We start from the raw sequence: 20,899 nt of genomic DNA, 5'->3' as shown, positions 1-20,899 counted from the left end.
GTAGACTTGGTTACTAGGCTGAAGCTTTGTATTGCAAAATGTCAGACATGTTGGTTAATAGAGGTGACTGTTGATAAAGTACCATATTACATAGTTTTTACTATACTTTCCCTTTTCTTTCTATGTGGGCTAGTTAATTATAACCCTTAATCCTGTCAGCTTCCGTTACCAAGGGTTCTATGCCTGAAATGTCTGTACTATGCACGCTCCAAACTTGCAACTATATCCTCCCAGCCCTTTATGGCTCTAGTTTACTGTCTCTGCTTGGTGAATTCAGTTTCTTTTCAGCTTCTCCTCTCTTGGAATTCACACCTCCAGATCAGCTACTAGAAGTGGGCCTCATCTTCCCTGATTGGATCCACCTAGTCATCTCCAGCCTGATTCTGGCCTGCATATTTATACCTGCCTCTGGAAATTTCTACTACATGCATCTGACGAAGTGGGTCTTTGCCCACGAAAGCTTATGCTCCAACACTTCAGTTAATCTTTAAGGTGCCACAGGACTCCTCGCTGCTTTTCCCTGCTGTAATTTAGGCTTTCATCAGATCCTTGTTAAAAGTCCCTATTAGGTTTTCCTGAGGGCGTTGGGTCTGATTGCATTTTTCACCTTTGACACCCGCTTTGCAAGTCTACCAATGTGAAGTTTATAGCTGGTACAATGTGGTGCATAAATAAAGTATTCGTTGAATAAATTCTGCCTGTCTTCTGGTAGGCTTAAGATTCTGCTGCCCTGGGTCCAACTAGAGTATGTCTTGTAAAGAATGTTTTGGATGCCTTTCTCCTAATCTACTTCTCCAATGAGAGCATGTACAGATGTATTCAGGAACACATCTGTAAGCCTTCACTGTTTGTGGTCTTCAGTTACCTTAGGTGGTTCATAGAAGTTACCGTAGGAGAATCATAGAAGTTCGTTAAAGCTCTAGGGTTAGCAGGCTGCTCTTACCTTTTTTTCTTCCATAGATGATAGGACGTACAGTGCAGTTTGTCAGACTGCATAGTTAATAATACATTGTTGAACATACGGCATGCTTGGCCATCTATCCAGTATTGAAGCATCTGGAATCAAGTGTCTTTCTCCACCAGGCTGGTATTAAAATAACCACCTGCCCACCCAACAGCATACCATTGTTGATGATATGAGTTTGAAGAATGTGGATGAGTTTGAGTAACAGATCAAAAACAGTGTATTTGTGATATTTAGAATGGGACTCATCTGGATGCAAACTTACTTGATATGAATTAGAGCAGAAGGTGTTTGGGGTCCAGCTGACTTGGTAAAGACCCTTGATGCTTATCAACACCTTTCTTTTATGTTGAGGAGTGTTAGGTTCCTTTTATGTCTCTGCTCAATTTCCTCATTCCACCAGAATATTGAGGAAAATTGGGCAAGACTAAGCCCACATGGCCTGAGACACACTTGCTTGAACACGGCAGGCTGTTTTTCAAAGATGCTGGCTCTGTCCAGAGATCAACCATTCTTTTTCCCCTTTAACTCAGCTCCCTTGGACCCAGTAGTCCAGTAGGGTGGTGTGTCTGTATCCAAAATCCTTTTTCTAATAGCATGGTTGTTTAGGTCCTATGCAAAATGCCCTGTTCTTATGAGGAAATCAAGATAGTTCTGTAGTAATACAAAAGTCCTTTCACTAAGAAATGTCCTGATGAAATACAGTTCTTAAGTCTAAGTAGAGATTTTGACTTGGCTCCGTTTGGTTCCAGTTAGCATTAATAGACATAGGAGAAAGTAATTGATATAACTGCAGTTGCCATAATATAAGTATTTCACAATTTATAAGTCGTTTAATGTCTTTACTTTCAAAATCCCTCTGAGGTTCCCATTCCTCATTTTACAGATAGGGACTGAAGAAAAGAGAGACTAAATGACTTGCCAAGATCACACAGGAAATATGTGCTAGAGGAAGGACTTGAACTTGTAACTCTCAAGTCCTAGGTTCGGGTTCTATCCCCTGAACCATCCTTCTATTCTGCTATTCCTGTCAATTGTAGAGATTTACATAGATACTCTTTTTGCCTGCCCTATTGCTGTGAAGGACAGAATTTTTGGTGAAACCATATTTAATGGATCTTAGACTTCTTTCTTCCTCACAAGCACACTGACCTTTGATTAATTAAAACTGGTGTCAATTACCTTTGGCAAGAGGTCTTAGAGATGCAATTCCAGACAGCCTGGTGAATCTTGAACCATATTTCACAAAGTGGTATTTGGCCTTCATACCAATATCTGACACAAGTGCTATTTGACTTTCATCTGAATAAGCTAATACCAAAGCCTGACTCTTTTTTTTTTCCCCCTTCATAGAGCCTCATCCTATTCCGGAGAGGCAAAATTAATCACCCTTTATGTTAGAACAACTTAAATTAAGCCAACCAGACACTGGCTTTGGAAAAAAAATTAGTTGTCAAGCAGTATTGGCTCAATTGGTCATCTAAAAGGATGACAGTTTTAAAAGAATGTAGTTTCTGTTTATCCTTAACTGAAATCTTTAGGGTGTTGCGTGCCATTTGAGTCACACCTATCTTAATTTTATCTTCTTGAGAATTCATGTTGATTATATGAATTTTGGGAGGACTGTGATTTAGTCAGGGTAATTGGGGCTCCTCAGTCACATTTTCCAGGATGTCATTGGGGCTTGTGGGGACAATTCCATGTAGAAGAGAAAAGTGGATATTACATATGGTGACTCTTGTTCTCGAGCGGCATTCTGTCTGAAGTAACACTTACAGTTCCCCCTTTTTGGGGGCTCGTTACCAAAATGGCTTCTGGTCACAGAGATGTGGAAGATCTCCTAAGAGGGATGTTGTATTTATGCGTGTGCTTGCATGTCAGGGAAGTGACTCCTGCAATGTACAGAATGGATGCAATCTAGTTGCAAAATAAGTTGAAATAGGTAAGTCAGCTTCTCTTTTAGATTTTCAGGCATGTTACCCAGGAACTAAGTAACAAGATTAAATTAAAACTAGGATCTGATTGGAGTTTGTTCCCAACACCAGAAGAACGGGTTCCCCCAACACTGTATCTATCACCAGAGGATATTTGCCCAATGAAAACACAACTCGGGTATAAATTTAACCAATTTATTAAAAGAATTTGGAACAGTACTGTAAAAGAGTCTGTCGGGGCACCCACTGGCACCCCGTGCTCTCCGCCTGAGTCTCGTGCTCCCCTCACCCAGCGGCTCGCCGTCTGGCATCCCCAGTCAACTGTCCTCTTGGCCCGGGGGGCCCCTTTAACACCAGGAGTCTCCAGGCTTCCCGTAGCAGGGAGAGGGGGGTCCGGGCCCACCCCCTCTCACGGACCCCAGCCCAGGGCCCTAAGGACTCAGAACCCTCAGGCTCCCTTCGCCTGCTCTGGGCTGCTTCCTCTCCCTGCCCCACTGTCTCGCCGATGCGGGGGGCTTACCTCCGCAGTTCGGGTTCCGCCTTCCCTCAGGCCTCCATGTCCTGCCTTTTAAATCTCCGTGCCGCTTGTGGCTTGGGGGGGGGGGGGGGGGGGGGGGGGGGGGGGGGGGGGGGGGGGGGGGGGAGGCTCCGCCCCCTGTATGTGGGTCTACTTCCGGCGGGGCAGCACACCCGCCATCTGGTGCCGCCCCCCCCGCGTGACGTCAGGCGTGGTCTCGGCGGGTGCAGGCGCGTTGCCGCTGCCGCGGCCTAGGAGCACCTGTTATCTTCCTTGTGGTCATCGACTGGGAGATGCGCAGAGCCGCTGAGGGCAGATGAAGGGGAGTGCTGTGGGGACCGACTGCTTGGCTTGAGGACTGCGACTTCGCGGATGACCTGGCACTTCTCGTGCATGATCAGCAGGACATTCAAGAAAAGACCGACATTGTTGACCGGACAGCCAGAAGCGTTGGGCTCAGAATTCACTCTGGCAAATCCAAAGTGATGAAACTGAGGACAACTAACACCGATAAAACCACCGTCATGGATGAAGAGTTAGAGGAAGTAAATGACTTCAGGTATCTCAGCAGTTACATCTTGATGGACAGCAACATCGATAAAGAGATTGCCACTAGAATTGCCCTGGCAGCGCAAGCCTTCCAAAAGATTAACAACATTTGGAAGTCGTCACTGTTGCAGACCAGGACTAAACTGAAGATCTGTAGGTCGAACGCGTGCTCAGTCCTGCTGTATGCCGTAGAGACTCGGAGGACTAACAAGAAGATTGAGAGCAGACTCAGAGGCTTTGAAGGACAGTGCCTTCGTCGTATCCTCAGAGTCCGCTGGGAACAGCATGTTACCAACAAGGAGATAAGCCAATGCACTGGCATCAACAATGTTGTGGATGAGATTAAGCAGAGATGGCTGGGGCATGTCCTTCAGATGAGCGAAACAAGACTCCCTCATATGGTACTCAGGTGGACTCCACCTGGAAAGCGTAAAAGAGGGAGGTCATTGGGCACCTGGAGGAGGACATGAAAAGGAAGGGCACAACCTGGGAAGAAGTTAGCTGGTTTTCCCAGGACTGTGAAGGCTGGAGAAGATTCGTTGGCGCCTTATGCTTCATCAGGAGCAAAGAGGACGACTACTACTACTACTACTACTAATAAATCACTGCCAACAGGCAGTATTTTTTTTTTTTTTTTGTGAGACAGGACTAGACGAGCCATACACATGCTGTAAGCCATAGAGGTGAGGCTATGTGGACTTATTTTCTGTGCTGAGGGACATTTAGCTTTTACCTGCTTGTATAGTCCTCAACTGTATGGTGAATGCTTCAGTTAAGTTTATTCTCACAATACCCTTGTGAAATAGAGGCCAGCTGAGTGCATCAACACCAGGGTGCAGTGGCATCCAGTGTCTTGGATGTGTCCTCAGTAGCTTTTAATGTGTTAGTTCATTCATAGTTGTCCTCCACGTGTAAAGGCCTTAGTGCAGTTATAGCAGAACAATGAATCTTTCCATAGTCCTGATACTTCTTTTAGGTCTTGATGTTTTACTCTTGTTGGGGCATAGTTTGTTGGTACACGGGATGTTAAAATGCATTTATTTAGGTAAATGTGTAACTGCTGAGATCTACAGCAGCTATACGTTTACACGCAGTGGGAGGGGGCAGCTCCACAGGAGCCACTTTTGCTGCAGGAGTAGGTGGGGTGGAATAAGAAGCGCCTCCATGGGGGCCGGTACATATGGGGAGCCGGCTTAAAAGCTGGTTCCTGCCTGTCCTGCCCACACTGCTTTCTCTGTATCAGAGGCAGCAGCGGAGAGTGGGGGCAGGCGGCTCCCTGGGAACCAGTGGTTATTGGAGCTAGCTTAAAAGCTGTCTTCTCCATGCTGCTTCCTCTAACAGAGGCAGCAGGATGTGTGCATGGAACCGTGAAGGTTAACAGGCTCATTGTGATGATTAACCATGAACAGTAAACTTCTGATAATCCGGCACCTTTAGGACCATGGGGCTGCTGGATTATCAGATATGCCGGACTATCGGAAGGGGAGGCTATGAGGGGTCTGTGGTAGAGTGGGGGGGGGATGCGCCTCTTGGCACTGCGGGACCAACCCAGCAGCACCCCAGCTACTGTGTCTCAGACTTCCCCAAGTCAGCCGCTGCTGAAACTGACCAGCGGCTGACTCCGGGAAGCCCGGGGCAGAGCAGCTGGGGTGCTGCCGGGTTGGTCCCGCAGCGCTGAGGGGCAGCCAAGGGGACCAACCTGGCAGCACCACAGCTGCTCTGCCCCAGGCGTCCCCAAGTCAACTGCTGCTGAAACTGACCAGTGGCTGACTCGGGAAAGCCGGGGGCAGAGCAGCTCCAATTGTCCGGCTGCCCAGAGCACTTCTGGGTACCAGATGGTGCCGGACCATCAGGAGTGCCGGACCACTGGAGTTTTACTGTACACGTTTACACTTTCGCACCCCTTGTTGGTACTGTAGAGTATTCCTTTTGCTTGTAATAGAAGCACATATTTTGAGACACAGGTGAAAGGTCCTGGTTCTGTTCTAACCCCAGAGTCTTGAATCAGTTTCTCTTTCTAGAAAAATAATTTAGATGAGTTCTTGGAGACTTTGAAGGACGTGTTTACATTAGCTTTTTTCCTAAAAAAAATTCCTGCTCTTGCTATCACTAAATATAGATCGGCATATCAACCTCAAAGTTGTTTAATTGCTCAAGAGTTGTGGACAATTCACTGTTGTTAAAATGTTGTCTGCTGCTGGTTGTGAGATCAAGGAATAACAAGGAACAATTTCTATCAGAATTGCTTCTGTAGTATCAATATTGTGAAATTTTAGGTAACGAGTCCAGTGCAGACTAGGCTAACGGCTCATCCCTTGTGCAGACAGTTTTACAACAGTAAACCAATCCATTTAACTGGTTTCTCTACTCTTGCTGGTGTTCATAAATTACATAATATACTGCAGCATATAAAATGAGAATCTTGCTGTGGTCAGCAGAAACTCAGCTGTCTTTCTTTTATTTTAAGATGGAAAAAATAATAAACCTTTTTGAGTAGGGATGTAAAATCCTGTTAGATCAGTTCAATGTTATGTTTAGCTGGTTAACTGCTTAAATGGGAGCGGGCAGAGGCTGTTCCAGCCTGGCAACGCTGGGGTGCACTCCTGTCTGCAGTGTGGTGGGTTCAACAAGTAGGAGTGTTCCCCTTCCCCTGCCATGGATGGGGCGGGGGTGTGCTCTGGGCACACAGCCTTGCCACAGACTGGGACTGCTCCAGTCTGGCTGAAGTATCCCCCCTTCCAATGGTACTGAGGACCTGGCTGGGTTGGAGCAGCTCTGGGCTCACATCAGGCAGGGGGGCTGCTTCAGCCCAGCTGGGCCACCACTAAACCATTGACATCCCTACTTTTGAGTGATCAAGATCTTGCTGCCAGCAGATCTTTACTGGTGAAATCCTGGCCTAATGTAGATGTCAAACTTCTGAAATGGTAAAACTTAACAGCAAATAGTCCTGTAGCACCTTAGAGACTAACAAAAAATGTAGATGGTATCATGAGCTTTCCTGGGCAAAGCCTACTTCTTCAGATGAATGGAGTTAAAGGGTCCAGGGTACAAATAAATAGTACAGAAAGAGGGGAGGGAAAGAGAGGGGAAAAATGTTGTCAATTAGACTGAGTGTCCATGCTAAATGGACATCATCTTTCTATCCAAGTGCAAAAAGATGGACATCGTACCCAAAAGTATTCCTTTGATATATATGGTCATGCCAATTTTCTTCCACTATTTGATCTGAGGAAGTGGGTCTGGCCCAGGAAAGTTCATCACCTAATAAACCATCTTGTAAGTCTTTAAAGTGCTGCATAGTCCTGTCTTTTAACCTCCTTTAGCATGAAACAATAGAGGCCTCTAAGTATTTTAAGTACCTGGTGCTTAGCTTTTTATGTCCTTAGGGTGTGAAATGTAGCAGCCCGTTTTTAAGCCCAAAGTTAAGGACTTTGTTTAAACGTCTATTCAAGGTGTCAAACTTGTAAATGAAACCAAGTTCTGCAGCTTCTCTGTCCAGCTGGCTTTTGAAATTGCTTGTCACTTTTAGATCCATTAGTGAGTGCCCAGACAAGTTGTTCCCCAACAGGTTTGAAATGTTCCCTAACAGGTGTCTGTGTTACCATTTCAATTATCTGTTTTGTGTCCATTAATCCTTTTTTGTAGAGACTGTCCAGTTTGGCCAATATACATGGAATAGGGGCATTGCTGGCATTGATCACATTGGTGGATGTGCAGTTATATGAGCCTTTGATGTGGTGGCTTATGTGGTTAGGGCCTGTGATGTCGTTTGTACAGATGTGTGGACAGAGTTGGCACTGGAGTTTATTTCAGGGGTGGGTTCCAAGATGAGTATGATGTAGGTGTGCTGGGTGGTTGCTGGAAAGAATTTGTTTGAGGTTGGGGAGTAATAGAGAGGTAACCGTGTTAGTCTGATCTTGCTAAAACAAAAGGAAAAACTATGTAGCACTTTAAAGACTAACAAGATGGTTTAATAGGTGATGAGCTTTTGTGGGCCAGACCCACTTCCTCAGATCTTGGTTGTCTGTAGGCAAGGATTGGCCTGTCCCCCAAGGCCTGTGAGAATAAGGGATCATTTTCCAGGATAGGTCGTAGATTGTTGTTAATGCACTGGAGGGGCAAGTTGGGGGCTATAGCTGATGACCAGTAGTGTTCTGTTGTTGGCTTTGTTGGGCCTATCCTGAAGAAGCTGATGCCTGGGTACTTGTCTGGCTCTGTCAATCTGTTTTTTCACTTCTCTGGGAGGATGTTTCAGTTTTAATAATGCTCTATATAGATCCTATAGATGTTTGTGTTTGTCTGTGGGATTGGAGCAAATCTGGTTGTATCTTAGGTTGCTTGACTGTAAACAATATGGGAAATGTGTTTTGGATGGAAGCTAGAGGCATGTAATGGTCAGTAGGTTTCCAGTATAAGATGGTGGAAATGTGTCCGTTGTGTAAATTGTACTGTAGTGTCAAGGAAGTGGATCTCTTGTGTGGTCTGGTCCAGGCTAAGGTTGATGGTGGCAAGGAAGTTGTTGAAATCCCTGTGGAATTATTCAGAAGTCTCCTTCCTGTCGGTCCATATGATGAAAATGTCATCAATGTAGTGTAAGCACAATAAGAGTGCTGGGAGGCGAGAGCGGAGCAAATGTTGTTTGAGGTTAGCCATCAAAGTTGTTGGCATATTGTGAGTCCATGTAGGTGCCCATGGCTGTTGCACTGACTTGAAGATATAAATTGCCCCCAAATTGGAAATAGTTGTGGGTGAGGACAAAGTCACAGAGCTCTGTAACCATGTATGCAGTGGCATCATTATTAGGCATAGTGTTCCTGAGAGCCGCTAATCTGTCATCCTGTAAAATGCTGGTATAAAGAGCTTTTACATTCATGGTGGCTAGGATGGTGTTTTCAGGAAGATTACTGATGTAATTGGTGTTGTCTTGAAGATAGCATAGGGTCTGAGAAGAGAGTCAATATATCCAGATCAGGGGTTCCCAAACTTTTTGACACGGGGACCAGTAAATCCATTCACGAGCTTTTGGAGGACCGGTAACATTCATTTCATAATTTCATATTAATTAAGCAAATAATGAATATTCAAATTAGTTGTTTCTGGTCCTCCCAAAACCCCCAGTGCCAGCTTTAGCAAAGCTTTTGCTATAGTTACCCACAATATTTTTGCCAGCAAGTTAAGGAATATGGATTGGATAAATGTTGTGTAAGACAGAAAGCTGCTAGACCAGGGTTTCCCAAACTTTTTACTTTAGTTGGAACCCTTTTTTTTTTTGTACTGTTTTTTGCAGGCCAAAAATATAAACACATACAAAACAAACTGAGAAAATACCAGACATAAAACATGTCCGGTGTCTTCTCATTACGTAAGCTTTATTATTATTAGATGTATCAGTTTGTACTTTCTAACTACCTGGCTGGTAAATGTGCTCAGGCTGCACGAGTGTGTCTACCAGCCAGCCAGCCGGTTCGCAACTACTCGGGGGGTGGGGTGTGTGTGTGGGGGGAGGCACGGCACAATAGAATTCCCGGGGCTGGATTCACTCGTTCTTTGTGGGCGGGGGGAGAGAGGCAGCGCCTTGAGATCTGCATATGGCTGTGTCAGTCCCGCTCTCTGCCGGCCGATTTGCTCCCCCACCCCGCTCCCCTTGCTGTGCCTCCGGCCAGCCCCACTTCCCCCAACCCCCTCCTAGCGAGCCAGTTCTCCCCCGCTTCTCCTCCCAATCTCCCTTGGCCAGTCCTACTGCCCACATCCAGACCTCCTTCCAGCGGCTGCTTCCTTCCCCCCTCCCCCATCTTCCCCGGCCAGCTCCCTACCCTGACCTCGTGCCCACTTGCAGCCCTGCTTCCGTCTGTCCCCCGATCTCTCCCGGCCCTGCTTCCAGTGGCGGCGGCTGCTTCTCCCCTACTCGTCCTCCTGATCTCCCCCGGCCAGCCCCCTGGCCAGCTCTGCTTCCGTCAGCTGATCTCCCCCCCCATTTCCCCGTCCTGCCCCGATTCCCACACCCAGTGCTGCTTCCAGTGGTCAGCTCTCCCCTCCTCCTCCTGACCTCCCCTATCTACGCCTCTGCTGGGAGCCGGAACATCCGGCTGCAGATTCTGCCCAGGCCGGCCGAGGGCTTGGGGGACCCGGCGCCACATTTGGGAGCCTGGAATACCCCAGAAACCATGCTGAGGCCCGGTATGTTTTTCCTGTGGCCCGGTACTGGGCCGCGGCCCATAGTTTGGGAACCACTGATCAAGATAATCCTGCTATAAGAGTGCCAATGACTGAGATTGGGATTTCCAGGTTTGTGGGTCTTAGGTTGCAGGCAGAAAACTTCTGGTCTGGGACTCCGGAGTCAGGGTAGGGGAGTTTGTGTAGATTTGGTCCTGAATTGTAGGTGGTTTAGGGGTGGGTTTTTTTTGGTATGTTTTAGGGGGATCAGAGGAGAGAAGCCTGTAGAATCTGATGTTGGAGAGTTTTCTGGCAGCCTTTTACACATAATCTGTTCTGTTCATGATGACTACAGCACCCCTTTTGTCAGCTGTGTACAGCATTGCGTTCTGCATGGCTGAGATTATATGTTAAATGTTGTTGTTTGTTGACAGTGTCAGCCTGGGCACGTTTGTGGAAGCAATCGATGTAGAAGTCGAGGCTCTTCTTATGGCAGTCAGTTTTTTTTCAGTTAGACTAACACAGCTGCCCCCCCGAAACTTTTGAAATGGAATTCTATCTCTGATTGTTCAGTGACAAGTCAGTTTTCTCTAAATTGATAGCAACTTGCTGGTCTTTTTTGAGCATTGCTGTGTGTGCTATGTAAACATTCATCCTATAACTTTTTTCTGAGATGCGATAAAACTGTAGGATTAGCAAATATAATTACAACTTTTCAGTGTAGCATATTTCTATAATTTTAGGCATGTAAAGCAACTTAAATCTGTGAGCTAGAAGAAAATTGATTTGATGTGCACTCAGACACACTAACATATTGTTATGTAGTTTGATCTCCATAGATTGGTGTTAATGCCAAAATCTGAAATCCTTGCTCAGTTTTTGCCCTTTACTTTTTAGATTGCCTCAGGATAAGATTACTTGGTGATTGCCTATTCTTTAATGGGTTTTCCAACTTTAATTTTTTTACAACAAAAATTACTTCATCTTTGGGAATGAGGGACTGAAGCCTGAGCCCATCCAAGCCTTGCTGCCCTTTCTAGAGTGTATGTGTAAGTCGAGGAGGGAAGAGCAGGCAAAACTAATGCCTTGGGCTCAAAGGCCTATAATCTGAAACCCTCAGACTTTGACTTTGGCAAAGGCTCAGGCTTTAGCATAGGGTGGCAGGGCTCGAGCTTTGGCTTCAGGCCTAATCAAGTCTAAACCAACCCCGATGACCCCATTAAAAGGAGGCTGTGACCCATTTTCAGGTCCTGACAGATCTTTTAAAAAGCTTTGGTCAAATCCAAGGAACTGGGGACTTGGCCCAAAATTAACAGGATGTTAATCTTCTGTGTATGATTTTTTTAAAATCTGCCTCTTAATGGTGTGTTAACTTTTTTGGTACTGCGGCAATATAAAACTAAAGTTTTATGGATAATGGCACTTTCACAGAGTGCTTGACAGATATTGACCTGATTAACTACATATACTTTTAAATTTTGTATTTCATTGTGAAATATGGGATTTCAGTTCGGCTGTTTTTGGAAGGTTTTCTTTTCAGAATTTGAAACCATACATTTACATATTCAGATAATATTATATTTGGTCTTCCTAGATCTATTCCTTCAGTAATATGGAACATATAAAGTTACTTTTTTTAGGGTGGGCGTTAGAAATTAACAGTTCTGTATTTTTTTTAAAGTAGTTTGAAAATAAAAAATAGGTGGAGCCATGGTTACCCAAACCCTAATTAGCAAAGTCCGATATAATTACTGTAATGAAATATGACTTCAACATAAGATTTTCTCCATGTGAAAATGTCCATTAGTGTGCAAGTTGTGCAGGCACCTCAACTTAGAGAGTTTTATTTACTGCAAGCTCAGTTACTTGAATAAACTTCCATATCTCTTGTTTGGCCTTGAGCTGGTATTTTACTAAGGAAGATCAGCTACAGAAGCAGTGTTAATCATATCAGCCAACAAAGATGTTTCCTGTATTTTTGACTGGACTGGGCCTATTGTCTCCTCTCTTCCCCCCCACCCCCCGTGTTTGGTGTCTTTGTAGTTTCTTTACCTCAGCTTCACACCACACTTGCCCTCAGACCTTTCTTATGTCCCTTTTCTGATTTTTTTTGTCCCCTCACTTTTTACATTCCATTGACTTTGTTTGAATTCCTTAACAGATTTTTCCCCTCACCCCGCCTATCTCCTGACCCCATAATTGGGGAACTGGTCTGTTGGCTTGTGTATATATGCTCCTTTTCCCTACTCTTTTTCTTGGCAGTTTAGATTGTAAGTTCTTTGGGGCAGGGACTGTTATACTGCTGCCTATATGTACAGTGCTCAATACAATTAACCCTTAATCTTAGTTGGTCCCCAGGCATTGTCATACTAAGCATTTGTGCTTCTGTAAATCAGATTGGTCTTTAGTTGCCTATTTAAAAAATATTTTGAAGAGCAAAAGCCAGCACTGAATTTGAATTTTTAATGAACACAGCATTTTTTTTTTAGTATGGAATTGTGCACTGTATCTGAATTCATGCTGTACATTCCTTTTACCCATTTTAGATGTTGGATGTCTATGATATTCTTCCTTTCGATAATCCAGATGGTGGAGTTTGGAAACAAGGATTTGATATCACATACAATGAAAATGAATGGGATGATGAACCTCTTCAAGTGTTTGTTGTGCCTCATTCACATAATGACCCAGGTAATACACTGTCATATGGATTTGAAATCTCGGTATTTATCAGCTTAAGGTATGTCTGATTTCAGCCTTCTTTTGGTGTTAAGGTTTGGGCTTTCCCGAATCATTCTGCCTAGTGTATTAGGTATTGATTCACCAAAGCATTTGAGCACGTGCCAATATAGCTCATTGTCCTGGTTTGGAACTACTCAGGTGCTTAATTTGCTGGATCAGAGCCTTAGCGGTGACATTTTGCATTGGAGTGTATTGTGGAATTTCTACATGCTCCTGCTATTAAGTCAAATGGAACTACTATACATTACTGCGTTAAACCAGTTCATTTTAATAAGACTTTTTTTACCAGCATGTGGAATCAGAAAAAAGTCAACTTGTGATAATTGATTTCTTTAATACAAGTTACCAGTAATAATAGGCTTGTATCTTTAGAAGCTGATGTTATATAGGAGAATCTAAATTTCTATCATTTTCTTCCTCATTGCTCTCACTAAAATGGATAGCAAATGTAATCCTTCCTTCCCCCCAAGAAGAGTTCATGTTTCTTATGACTAAGTGAGGTTAAAAGTGTCATAGATCTATAATGTTTATATCTGTGGTCTTACACCTTTTTAAACCACAAGTTCACTTTTTCAATTTAAGTGCAATGTAAGTTCTACCTCAAACCCAAATACCCTTGCCCCACTTCCCTTCCTGCCCCTTCTTTGAAGCCCTGCCTTTCTTCCACCCCTTCTGCAAGGCCTCACCCTACTCACTCCGACCCCCATCCTCACTCACTTGCACCAGGCCGGGGTAGAGAGTTGGGGTGCAGGCTCTGGTCTTGGGCCAAGGGGTTTGGAGTGTGGGAGGGGCTCGTGGTTTAGCCCAGGGAGGGAGATTTGGGTCCAGGAGGGTTTTCAGGGTGTAAGCTCTGGGAAGGAGTTTGGGTGCGGGGGACTCATGTCTGGGGCAGGAGGTTGGGTGTAGGTGGTGGTTCAAGGCTGGGACAGGGATTCAGGGCTGGGTGCTGTTTAACTGAGACTGCTTCCAGGTGGTGGAGCAGTGGGGGTAAGGTAAACTTACTCCTGCACTGGCCCTGTATCACTCCTGAAAGCAGCTGGCATGTACAGAAGTGGCTCCATGGCACCATGTGCTGCTTCTCATCTACAGGCACTGAGCCTACAGCTTCTGCTGGTCACTGTTCCCCATTATTAATAAATGGGAGCTGCAGGAGTAGTGTCTGCAGGCAAGGACAGCATGTGGAAACCCTCTGCCATACCTTTCTCAGGCGCTGCAAGGACATGCCAATCACTTTGAGGAGCAGCAATTACCAGATAATTAGTCCAGCCACGACAGGTTAGGTATTTCAGAACACACTGCTCAAAGAATTACATTTAAGCATAAGAGAAATGAAAACTATGAAATGCATAAAACAGTCAAAAACACACTTTGCAAGCAGTAAAAGGAGTAATAACAATCCTCCCACGTGTGTTGGGTCAGGAGATGAGAGCAAAGGATAGTGTGTGTTTGTGAGAATGACAGAAACAGCCACTGTGTGAGTGACAGAAATTTGCATTGCCAAGCTCCCTCCATCTCCTTTTCTTTGTGTGGAGATCAGGTACAGAAGTGGGGAAAGAACATCAGCACCCCCCTCTTCTCCCTCCCTCACTCTTGCACGGCAAGCAGGAGGCTCCTGGAGGGGAGGAGGTCAGCTCCAAAGCAGGGGGCAAGAGTAGCAGGACAGTGGATTGAGGGGCAACTGAAGTGCCAGCACTTGATACCTTCGTGGCCAAACCAGTCAAGATCACTTGTCAGAGGCTCCAAGATCTACCGGTACATCCCAAACTACCGGTGACAACTGGTTTTATAATGGAACAATATATACAAGTTTACGTTGGATACATAAAACTAAAATTCAGATAAATTGCTGATCACTATTCAGATTTCTCTTCAGCAAATCTACTTTCCACGCACCTGAGGGGAAAGTGGGGAAGAATAACCTTTTAGTTACATCCCTTTCTCCCTCAGAGGAGCATTAGGTATCTGTCACCATTTCACCGTATTTCACACTGTTTCTTGGTGAATTGGGAGAGAACCCTGCCCCAGCCCTCATAGTACAGGCAGTCCCCAGGTTACATGGATCCGACTTGCATCGGATCCCTACTTACAAACGAGGTGAGGCAACCCCGCACTAGCTGCTTCCCCCAGCAGACCAGGGAGACGCGAAGCTAGCGCCCCCGCCCCCCCAGCAGACCAGGGAGACACAGAGCGGCTTTTCTCAGCAGACACCTCAGCTTGAGAATAAAGGACTGAGGGAAGTGAGGTGTGGGAGAATAAAACTGAGCTCTGGAGAAATGTTTGGCTAGAGTTTCCCTTACAGTATGTACCAGTTCCGACTTCCATACAAATGCAACTTAAGAACAAACCTACAGTCCCTATCTTGTACGTAACCCGGGGACTGCCTGTAGCTGGCATGTCTAGGAATGGTTTTACTGTAGAAAACTCACTGTAAATTCCTTTAACTGCCACTATCATTTTAAATACTAGGCAAGTGGTTCTCAACAGGTGTATGTGCATCCCTGCAGTACACAGAGCTGTTCTGGGACTACATCAGTTCATCTAGTTTGCCTAATTATACAATAGCGTACATAAAAAAGCAATAGTAAAGTCAGTACAAACTAAAGTCATACAAACGCTGACTAGTTTATATTGCTCTATACTCTATGCTAGTGATGGGCAACCTGTGATTGACAGGCCACATGTAGCCCTTTGGGGTTCTATGTGTAGCCCATGAGACATTTTGTTTACTGTTGTCCATGTGCCGGGTTGCTAGATTCCTCTGGTTTCCATCCACATAGTTTTTTTTCCTGCCAGTATTAGTAAAGTGACATGCTCGTAAAGCAAGGATACATAAAGTGAGGTGTGTGCTGATTGCACACAACATTCACTGAGAGCTGTGTGCGCCTTCTGACACACTGCAGTACTTAGATTGGATGTAATTGGCAGACCCCTCAAATTCTAAGGCTGCAAGCACAACAAAATGAACCTATCCTGGGAGACTATAATAATTACCAGACTCTTGAGGCCTACTGAAATGGAGGGCCATTCATGTGGCCCACTCACTAGTCTAAGGTTGTCCATCGTTGCTCTACACTGAAATGTACGTACAATATTTACATTCCAATTTATATAGATTATGATTGTGGCAAAAATGATTGTAAGCAGTTTTTTCAGTAATAGTGTGTGGAGACTTTTAAATTTTTGTGTTTGATTTAGTTAGCAAATGGTTTTTGTAAGGTGAAACTTGGAGGATATGCAAGACTAAATCAGACTCCTAAAAGGGGTGTAGTAGTCAAGAGTAAGAATGTTAATGTGGTTAATAGACTAAACAACTAGTTGATGGAATTTCCATCGACTAGTTGACTAGTCGATAGGCACTTCTGCGTTCCTCCTTCGAAACATACAAGAGTCCCAACTGGGGCTCTTGTACGTTTCAGAGGAGGAATGCGGAACTTTGTGTATAGCCTGGGATTGGCAGGAAGTCCTGCTGACTCCAGGCTGCATGCGGGTGCCTGCTTTGAAATGCACAGGAGCCCCCAGCAGGGGCTCCTGTGCATTTCAAAGCCTTGGGGTCAGTGGAGGACTCTGTAGCTGACCCCGGGCTCTGCGTGGCACTTTCCCGGAACCCACCCTATCAAGAATAGGATGAAGTTTTTCAGATTAGTAATTCATTTGCCGAAACTGCTGATAAATTTGAAACACGTTTGCCAAATAGTTTTGGTTAAAAATAATTTTTTCTGGACTTTTCCAGAAATTTTCTGGTCAGTGGATGTTATATGCCTTGACTTTAGCAAGGCTTTTGATACGGTCTCCCACAATATTCTTGCCAGCAAGTTAAGGGAATGTGGATTGGATAAATGGACGGTAAGATGGATAGAAAGATGGCTAGAAGGCCGGGCCCAGCGGGTAGTGATCAACGGCTCGATGTCAGGATGGCGGTCGGTTTCTAGCGGAGTGCCCCAAGGTTGGGTTCTAGGACCGGTTTTGTTCAATATCTTTATTAATGACCTGGATGAGGGGATGTATTGCACCCTCAGCAAGTTTGCGGGTGACACTAAGCTGGGGGGAGAGGTAGATACGCTTAAGGGCAGAGATAGGGTCCAGAGTGACTTAGACAAATTGGAGGATTGGGCCACAAGAAATCTGATGAGGTTCAACAAGGACAAGTGCAGAGTCCTGCATTTGGAATGGAAGAATCCCAAGCATTGTTACAGGCTGGGGACCAACCAGCTAAGTAGTAGTTCTGCAGAAAAGGACCTGGGGGTTACAGTGGATGAGATGGTGGATATAAGTCAACAGTGTGCCCTTGTTGCCAAGAAGGCTTATGGCGTATTAGGTTGCATTAAGAGGAGCATTGCCAGCAGATCCAGAGATGTCATTATTCCCCTTTATTCGACTTTGGTGAGGCCGCATCTGGAGTATTGTGTTCAGTTCTGGGTCCCCCACTACAAAAAGGATGTGGACGCATTGGAGAGGGTCCAGCGGAGGGCAACCAAAATGATTAGGGGGCTGGAGCATATGACTTATGAGGAGAGGCTGAGGGACTTGGGTCTGTTTAGTCTGCAGAAGAGAAGAGTGAGGGGGGATTTGATAGCAGCCTTCAACTTCCTGAAGGGAGGTTCCAAAGAGGCTGTTGTCAGTAGTGACAGATGGCAGAACAAGGAGCAATGGTCTCAAGTTGTGGTGGGAGAGGTCCCGGTTGGATATTAGGAAAAACTATTTCACTAGGAGGATGGTGAAGCACTGGAATGGGTTACCTAAGGGAAGTAGTGGAGTCTCCATCCCTAGAGGTGCTTAAGTCTCGGCTTGACAAAGCCCTGGCCGGGTTGATTTAGTTGGAATTGGTCCTGCCTAGAGCAGGGGGCTAGACTTGATAACCACCTGAGGTCTCTTCCAGTTTCATGGTTCTGTGATTCTGTGGACTTAAGTGATAGTGGTCATTTGCAAATTTTATAAGCATATTCTCCCTTCCTCCTCTGTTATCTAAATAATGAATGTAAATATTGAATAGTACTGCCTATTATGTGACTCCAGTAGGTATACCCTCTCAGTTTGATGGCAAACTATTGATAACTACTTTTTTAGTACAGTCTTGCAATTAGTTTTACACACACCTTGTTTTAGACTACATTTCCTTAGTTTGCTTATGTAAATGTCATGTGGGACTGTCAAAAGCATATTAAAATCATGTCTATTGCTTCCTCATCAATCCATGCACTAGGGCCACTTTCCTAAGTCACGCCCTGCTCTGGGAGAAGAAGCAGTTGCATACTTATTACTTAAAGAGAACCAAACTCTTCAAGCTGTCCCACTGGTTTCTTCCTGCTAGAGTGACTGATCTGAAAGTCAGGCCATCTCATTTGATTATCAAAATGGATGACATAATGTATTTTGGTGTGTTTCCAGAAGATTGTAGCTCTCTCTGCTGTAACATAATCTGTCTGCTTCAGAAATGTGCCTGTATCAACAATTTAGAGCAGCAGTGTGGATTAACTCATGACCTTTGTCAAAGGTTGGCAGTACTGCCCAAAAGTTGTTAGATGCCAAAATTGGGAGACCTGTACTGTAGTCGCTGTTTGATGCAGCTGAGACACTTTATCCCATCATGGAAAGGGAATACTGCTTTCCAGCACATTCTGGTGGGATCTAGACTGAAATAAGAGAGAGTGATTACTTTTTCTGAAAGAATTTCCATTTCTTACTTGTGGAAACCTCTACCATCATGGGCTTTGAATTATTTTGGAACTGAGGAAGGATCGTGTATATCGCCATATTATTATATAAATACCTGTCTCATAGAACTGGAAGGGACCTTGAGAGGTCATCGAGTCCAGTCTCCTGCCCTCACAGTAGGACCAAGTACCATCCCTGACAGATTTGCTACACATCCCTAAATGGCCCCCTCAGGGATTGAACTCACAACCCTGGTTTTAGCTGGGCAATGCTGAAACCACTGAGATATGCCATTCATATCTTCACATGGGAACAAGAAAAGGCACAGGGTTACATGTAGCCCTGATATACAGGGCTATTCAAAGTAAGTTGATCTTATGCAGGTGAAGTGCATGCACACCTGTACCAATGGTGGGAATCTCACAGACTACAATACCTTGAAGAACCTTGGCTAAAGGAGGTTGACTGCTCTCTTCCCCCCCCAAAACTGTTAATGAACAAAGCCATAGAACTCTTATAACTTCAGAATTTCATCTATGGTGTTGAAGAGTCAGAAAATATGCTAGCAGATGTTAGAGCTTATGTGCAATTTCATTTGTAGCTCTTGAAGAGGCTATAACCTTGTACCAGGTATAACGACATTTGAGGCTCTAGGTCAGGGCTACTCAACTTTGGAATCCGCGAGGGCCACAATGATACTTTCAGCACATCCCGAGGGCTGCAACTTAAGTGTGGTTGTATCTACATGCAAAAATATATGGAAATAGCTTTTTCACACTGATGGGCATGAATACAAAGATGAAGGCAAAACTACACGACACACAGGCCCCATTTAAGGCAGTTCTGCTGATAATAAAATGTAGTATTACCTGATTTCCACCCGTATGACAGCAGTTTTAATGAGCAATGACAGTCCAGGAATTTAACTACTAAAATGCACATCATCAGAAGACCATTATATTGACTACTTTTTTGTTTTGGTTCCCACCTGCAGGCTGCATGTTGAGCCCTGTGTAAACCCAAACTGCACCACAGGCCGTGAACAAACGGGGCTGTGGGTTGAGTAGCCCTGCTCTAGGTAATAACACCCTTGCCTGCGCCAGCTGAAACGGTTACTACCGTGAACCCTGCATAACAAATATATTTAATTATTCTCATTATTGCATTTTAGTCTAACAGTGGTTACTAACTTTTATTTAGACTGCAAAAATGCTCACTGCTTACTATTAATGCCAACAGTAGGCACATTTGAAATTGTGGATGTTTAATGAAAGCTTGGGCCCATACATTCTGGCAGAACTCAAGATTTAAAGAGTTGGGAGAGATTGCATCAAATTCTGAAGAAAGTTTCCCCTCAGGTCCCATTATGGAAACTTAGAATTGTCCAATGTGTACAGAACAATTGAGATGGTTTACCAGCTTCTAAGTATCTGTGATCTGTTGTCTAGAAAAAGAGTTAAGTTGCCCTGCTAATGACTCAGTGCTTCATTCCCCATGAAGCAGTCCAAACTATCAGCCATGTTTCCTTTTTATCTTGGCCCAGGTTTTTCATTAGACTCATTTTTCGCTCTAGAATTTCAATGTGTACCATAAATTCTAGGCTGTCTTCACCGTGAAAAAGATATTTTCCCAGTGTGGATAAGTAAATGTTAGCTATTGCACTGTAAAATTCTAGTGAAGATAAGACACTGTCTTTCTTTTTTTTTTATGAGGGGGCTTCTGGGAGAGGTCAACACTATGCCACTCCAACTATGGTTAACTTGGCTTGACTACCTTGTGGTAAAATTACACTAATTTGTCTCCACTAGGATTTGCAAACATGCTTTCATTATGTTGCTGAAAAAAACATCCTTCTAAAAATAGTGATAATAATCTCTAGTATGGTAACTTAAATCGGATATTATGAATTAGTGTGTCAGTCTGAGTTTATATTAACTTTTCATGCAGTACCCTAAACTAATTTGTGTGTCACATGGAGATGAGATGAGCCTTACACTGTATTATAAGAATAATAAAAAAAAATCTTAGTTCTTATAGTCTGTTTATATCTGTAGGTCTCCAAGCTTTCCCACACTATGGATTACAACTCACAATAGTGTCATGGAAGGTTTATAAGATTTTGTGAGAACTCATGCCAAACAATAAAAAGGAGGTGAAAAATGCATCAAGCCCCCTAATAGTGTTTCACCCTCAGGGTACCCTCCTGCTAGTGGTTCAGGAAAGGATATGTGTATGTGCTGCAGGCTGATACAACTTCTCATAAAATGGTATTTTTTACTGTGGTAATGCATAGGAACCATAGTGGACCAGACCTCATTGTGCTAGGTGCTGTGTAAGCACACTGCAGAAAGATGCTCCATGTCCCATGAGATCTGCTTTATATAA

General features: G+C 44.4%; 1 protein-coding gene across 1 annotated transcript in view; it reads left to right on the top strand.

Moving 5' to 3' along the window:
* Positions 1-20,899, top strand: part of MAN2A1 (mannosidase alpha class 2A member 1) — a 213,634-nt gene that overhangs the window by 22,471 nt on the left and 170,264 nt on the right. Inside the window, exon 3 of the mRNA XM_075932033.2 lies at positions 12,667-12,811. Coding sequence (XP_075788148.2) covers positions 12,667-12,811 — 145 coding nt within the window. The remainder of the gene's footprint in view (positions 1-12,666; positions 12,812-20,899) is intronic.

Source organism: Pelodiscus sinensis, chromosome 6 (assembly GCF_052426305.1).
Source record: "Pelodiscus sinensis isolate ZL-2025 chromosome 6, ASM5242630v1, whole genome shotgun sequence".
Taxonomy (NCBI): Eukaryota; Metazoa; Chordata; order Testudines; family Trionychidae; genus Pelodiscus; species Pelodiscus sinensis.
This window is presented reverse-complemented; position numbering and strand designations above follow the sequence as displayed.